The sequence below is a fragment of the Rattus norvegicus genome, chromosome 1 (assembly GCF_021556685.1).
Source record: "Rattus norvegicus strain SHRSP/BbbUtx chromosome 1, alternate assembly SHRSP_T2T, whole genome shotgun sequence".
NCBI classification, from domain to species: Eukaryota; Metazoa; Chordata; class Mammalia; order Rodentia; family Muridae; genus Rattus; species Rattus norvegicus.
In genome coordinates, this window is record NC_141534.1 from 169,564,956 (window position 1) to 169,570,485 (window position 5,530).

Here is a 5,530-nt window from a genome sequence, read left to right on the forward strand (position 1 = left end):
ACTGAAATATCATGTGTTTTCCCACAGTTATGTATAATTATTACACGCTAACCAAAAATTTAAAAACCCTTAATATGATAGGTGTCTGATTTGTTTATTATACAATCTATATACTAATTGGCACAAATAACTCCTTGCATCTGAATAATAAGCAGCAATTAAAAGCAAAATGTAACTAAGGGCCTATTTTTCTTTCCCTAAAGCATTACACAGAAAGAAATGCAGAAATCACACATAACAGCATCAGATGAGTTAGCAACCAGCCTCCTAAGGGATGCTTCTGCGAACACGCCGTTGGTTGACAGTCCTTTCAGGCATGTTTGATAGCAGATATCAAACGGGAAACCCACCTCTAAGGAAGAATGCACTCCATATGTTCTGTTTGTATTGTCACCCTAAAGTTAAAAATAATATTTATTATACTTACTTGTTGAGATAGAAGATTCTTTTCCTCTACTGAGTAGGTTTCAAGGATCAAACTTAGGCTTCAGGATTGGCAGAAGATGCTTTATACCAGCTGAGCCATCTTGCCAGCCCCCATTCTGTTTCTTTGGAGAATGATTTTTTCCTTAATATGAAGTCTGAGGAGGCTCTCTGGAAGATTAGGCTTTAGGTGTCACTTGGGTGAAAGAGGGAAGTTGCTCAGGCCCAGGGGAAGGCAGCTGCTGATTGGCTAAGGAGGGCAGTCAGCAGCAATCAGAGATTGACTCAGATAATGTATCCAATAACACTGTATTCACGGGAGCCAGTGCTCCTAGGACTGTTGTTTTTAATGGCTATGAGTCAGCTCTTCCTTTCTAGCTCGGCGACCACATGAACGAATGTTTCCTTCTCGTAGGGTGGACAGTTTCCTCCTGGAGTCATTATGTCCTGCAATACCAGCTCTCCTGGTCACTCTACCTTCCTCCTCACTGGCTTTCCAGGCCTGGAAGCCTCCCACCACTGGGTTTCCATTCCCATCAACCTCATCTGTGTGGTTTCCATCCTGGGCAACAGCATTATCCTCTTCCTGATCCGCACAGATCCAGCCTTACATGAACCCATGTTTATCTTCCTGTCCATGCTAGCAGCCTCTGATCTGGGCCTCTGTGCCTCCACCTTCCCCACCATGGTGCGGCTCTTCTGGCTGGGTACTCGGGAGCTGCCCTTCGATTTCTGTGCAGCACAGATGTTTTTCATCCATGCCTTCACCTATGTGGAATCTGGGGTGCTACTGGCCATGGCCTTTGATCGCTTCATTGCCATCCGGGATCCTCTGCACTATGCCACAATCCTTCCTCACTCAGCAGTGGCCAAAGTCGGGGCTGCTGTTCTGGTAAGGGCCATCCTGCTCAACCTCCCTGGACCCATCCTTCTGCGGCGTCTGATCTTTCCTCAGATCAGTACCCTCTCCCACTGCTACTGCCTGCACTGCGATCTTGTGGGACTGGCTTGCTCAGACACTCGAATCAACAGCCTGGTTGGCCTGGTTTCTATCCTCCTCTCGCTGGGCCTAGACTCCTCCCTCATCATGCTGTCCTATGTTCTGATCCTACGGACTGTGCTGGGCATTGCATCACCCGGGGAACGGCTCAAGGCACTCAACACGTGTGTCTCACACCTCTGCATCGTTCTCATCTTTTATTTGCCCAAGTTGGGGCTTTCTGTGCTGCACCGAGTGGAGAAACACAGTTACCCAGCTCTGGCAGTTCTCATGGCTAACCTGCACTTCTTGGTGCCACCCTTCATGAACCCTGTGGTCTACTGCATCAAGTCAAAGCAGATCCGTCAGGGGTTCTTAAGACGTTTCCAGCAGAAGAGGGTTGATATTTCCTAAGACAGAGGGATCCAGAAATATATGACCTTAGGGGACCACCATGAACCTGGGGAAGGGGAGGTATAGAGAATGAGTCAACTTTTGATGACTTTGAATGCTTGGTCTTAACTGTTGAACTCTTTGTGGGGCCTACCTGGCCTCTATAATTACAGACTTCAGACCCTGAGCATGTTGGAATACTGCAGTGATAATCCTTGCCATGTTTTATTAAACCAGAGTCAAACTACCCTAGCCTCATACATGCTGCAGCAGCTTACCCAGACTTCTCATCTTATGGACAGACTGTTAGTATCGATCGATCTGTTCTAGTGTCATTTTTGTAACTGTAATGAATACCCAGACAAAAAGCAACACCGGGAGGAAAGGCTGTATTAGGTTTACAAATAGCCTGTTATTGAATGGAAGTCAACACAGGGACTTGAAGTATCACATCTGTAGTCAAGAGCAGAGAGGAAAAACACACGAATTCTAGTCTGCTTCTACTCAGCCAGTCCCTATGCTCTTATACAGCCCAGGATCTCTTGTCTATGGAATGGTGTCACCTAGTGTGACTCAAATATTGTTTTCTATATCTAATTTGTTGATCATTCTGTCAACTCATTGTAACATACTACTGATAAGTCTATGATAACCTTTCCTTGCACTCTAGAGATTAATATCATTTCAATGCATTAAGTAATCCTCTTAAAGAAACAAAACAAACAAGACAACCCTTTACAGACACGCCCACAGACCAATTTGATCTAGGAAATAACTCAATGGAGACTCTCCCTTCTCCAATGATTCTAGGTTGTGTCAAACAGACAATTAAAAGTAATTGCACACTGCCTATACAGGCTTCTCTCCTTCCTAGATTTCTCTTTGCATTTCATGCATAAACAGAAGGAACAACTGAGGTAAGCTGTGTTTATTTGCTTTCCCCCAACTTTATATTAACTGGCTCCCAGAAACAGCTGCCAATTGCAGATAGCTACTCAGTTAGGGGTGGGACTTTGTACCCAACTGCCATCTCCATGGTGAGATATTTATCTGGCCTAAGCCTGCTGAGTTCTTGTGCACACTGCCTCAGTTGCTGTCAGTCCACATGCAACTACCCTGCTGTGTCTGGGAAACATTGTTTTCTTATAGTGGCCCATGGCCTCTGTGATTAACTCAGACACCCACAACTTGTCAAGGAGTAGAGAGTCAGAGACTCTCTTAAATGGGACATCTACATCATATCCTCTCTTCTCACAGCTCAGGGGTCCCTGCAGAAGAGATGATGGAAATATTGTAAGAGCCAGAAACAGCTGTTGGGAGACAGAAAGTACATTTTTCTAAGGCTATGGCCTCTGGTAGGTCAAGTACATTCTAGTGAATGGCTTCATACCCACAAATATATGAGAATCACAAATTGGACTTGATTTTTTTTAAAATGAGGGCACAAAGTTGAGAAGATAAGGATCTGGTACAAATTAATGTCATATATTCCACAAACTCTAAATATTTGAGGTAGTGACCTTGCCTAGCTGTCTGCTAACAGCTTCTTCACACCCATATCATATGTCTAATTTAATTATTCTTTCCCCAAGCTCTAGGAATCTCAAGAGATCTCCCCTAGCTTTGAGAGCAGATCTGAGAGTTGTCTAACTCCCTATCACTTTGTCATAAACACAATTTCAAAGTAGAATGTTGACATATGCTTTAGAAGTATTCATAAAAACGACATTTAAACCTTGCCTAGTATAGAAGGCTTGAACTGATATTTCATTTTCATGGAGGAAGAAAATTGTTATAACCTAGAATTGGGGGAGGAGTTGGGGAAGGAGAGACTTGATCTCTCTCATTGTTTTTATAGTCTTCCTGAAAGGTGTGTGTGTGTGTGTGTATGTGTGTGTGTGTGTGTGTGTGTGTGTGTGTATGTGTGTGTGTGTGTGTCTTTGTATGCATACATATATGTGTAAGCTAGAGAGCAATGTTGATTATCATTCCTCTAAGCACTTTATTGACTGAACTATTTTCCAACCCCCAGGCTCCTGTTTTTAATGGTCTGTAGATTTTTCATGCAAGGTCCTGTTTACATTGCCTCTTCTATATCTCTTCACATCTTCTGTAGGCATTTATTGTAGGCATTGATTCTAGTTTACTGTTGCCCTTGTTTGCAGGTAGAAGTTTACATTGAGAAAAATCTTATCTTTTTCAACTTGTTCTACATTTTGTTGTTGTATAAAGACAACATGTTAGTGAATGGATACAAATTTTCTCGAGTGAAGATTTTTCTTGGCATTAGGTTTTCTTGTTATTAGGTATCCACTGCCTAGAAGTAAAAGGTTAGAGCCATGTTTTAAGCCTGTATGAGGGAAAAGTCCACATTTAATGGTACTTTTCAAGACTTTGTCCTTTAAGAAACCATTGTGCCTAGGTAGACTAAATTTCTGTTTCTCCCAAACTACCAACCTTGTCAGGCATCACCTGTAAAGTTGTTACAAGCTTAGCTTTTGTCTCCCACCCTCCCTCCTTCATTTCCTCTGCTTCCTCTTTCTCTTCCATTGCCACCCCCCTCCTCCCCAGTCTCCTTTTCCTACTTCATTTATTGTCACAGGTTCTCGTCATATTGCCCAGGCTGGCCCCAAATTAATCTTTCTGGCTCGGCATCTGGAATTACACTGTATGCCACCATGCCTGGCCTTAAGGCTCAGTTTGCATCTCTGAAACTCATTTTCTAAGCAGTCATTATGGCAGATATCTAGCTGATCTCCATGCATGAAACAACAAAAGAAGCTTTTTTAGCTTGGCTGCTTCTTCTATTTTCAGAATCTCATTTTTCCTTTGGGGTTATGCCTCTTTACGGATCCATTTTAATTTGTATTGTGTTCTCATCCCTTTCTCCAAAGCCTGACTGAAAAACTTATATTTCAGGCGGAAGGGTAGGCTTGTAGAGTCATTTCATTGGGGGACCTGCTTAAGACCTCTGCACTTGTCTATATTATAATGAGCCCACACATACAAGATTATACTTCTGAAGGGCATGATTTATTATGAGTTGGGTTAAGAGGGATATCTGTACCCTACCACTTAGATTATGCAGCCACAAGGATTCTAATGGATCTCTAAGCTAAATGTATTAAGAAACAAGGAATACCCAGTCACTCTCCTGTCTTCATATAGAACCACATTGTATAGTTAGCACCGACACACTTCTCAGGCCTTAAAGAAGACAGTTTGGTACACATGGCAACTCAGAGGCAGAGCCCTGGTTAACTTTTTGGCTTTGATTTACCTCATGTGTGAATGCATTTTTTTATTTTTGTCATGACTCACAACAGTCCTGGTACCGTTATTCAGGAAGGATGGGAAAACTAGAAATGTTTAATGTACTTATTACCAGTAATTCTTTCTCATATTCTCTCTTACGTTCATAGCAGGCTTTTGGATTCATTAACTCCACTGAAATGACTTGTCAAGGAGGTCTAATGTGGGAGAAATAGTCTTCCCTGGGAAGAGTGCACCAACTGTTTATCCCCTGAAAACACTGACTGGGTGGGTTGTAGTTAGTTACCTACCCAGCTGTATGTCAACATTACAAGAAAAAAAGCCTGTGCGTTTGAGCATGAGTGTGGAGGGTATGTGGGAGGACTTAGAGGGAGGAAAGGGAAGGGGAAAATGGTTTAATTCTATTAATCTCAAAACCCAAAATCATTAAAAAAGTTTCCACCCATTATCTGATATCAGCAC

General features: G+C 42.6%; 1 protein-coding gene across 1 annotated transcript; it reads left to right on the forward strand.

Annotated features, from left to right (window-relative positions):
* The first annotated feature begins 865 nt into the window (after positions 1-865).
* Positions 866-1,816, forward strand: Or51r1 (olfactory receptor family 51 subfamily R member 1). Its single transcript, NM_001000541.1, has one exon. It carries the CDS (start codon positions 866-868, stop codon positions 1,814-1,816), a length of 951 nt encoding a protein of 316 aa, NP_001000541.1.
* Positions 1,817-5,530: the final 3,714 nt, after the last annotated feature.

Excerpts from the sequence above, each read along its gene's own strand:
- Or51r1 (NM_001000541.1), top strand. The coding sequence starts at position 866 with ATGTCCTGCAATACCAGCTCTCCTGGTCACTCTACCTTCCTCCTCACT.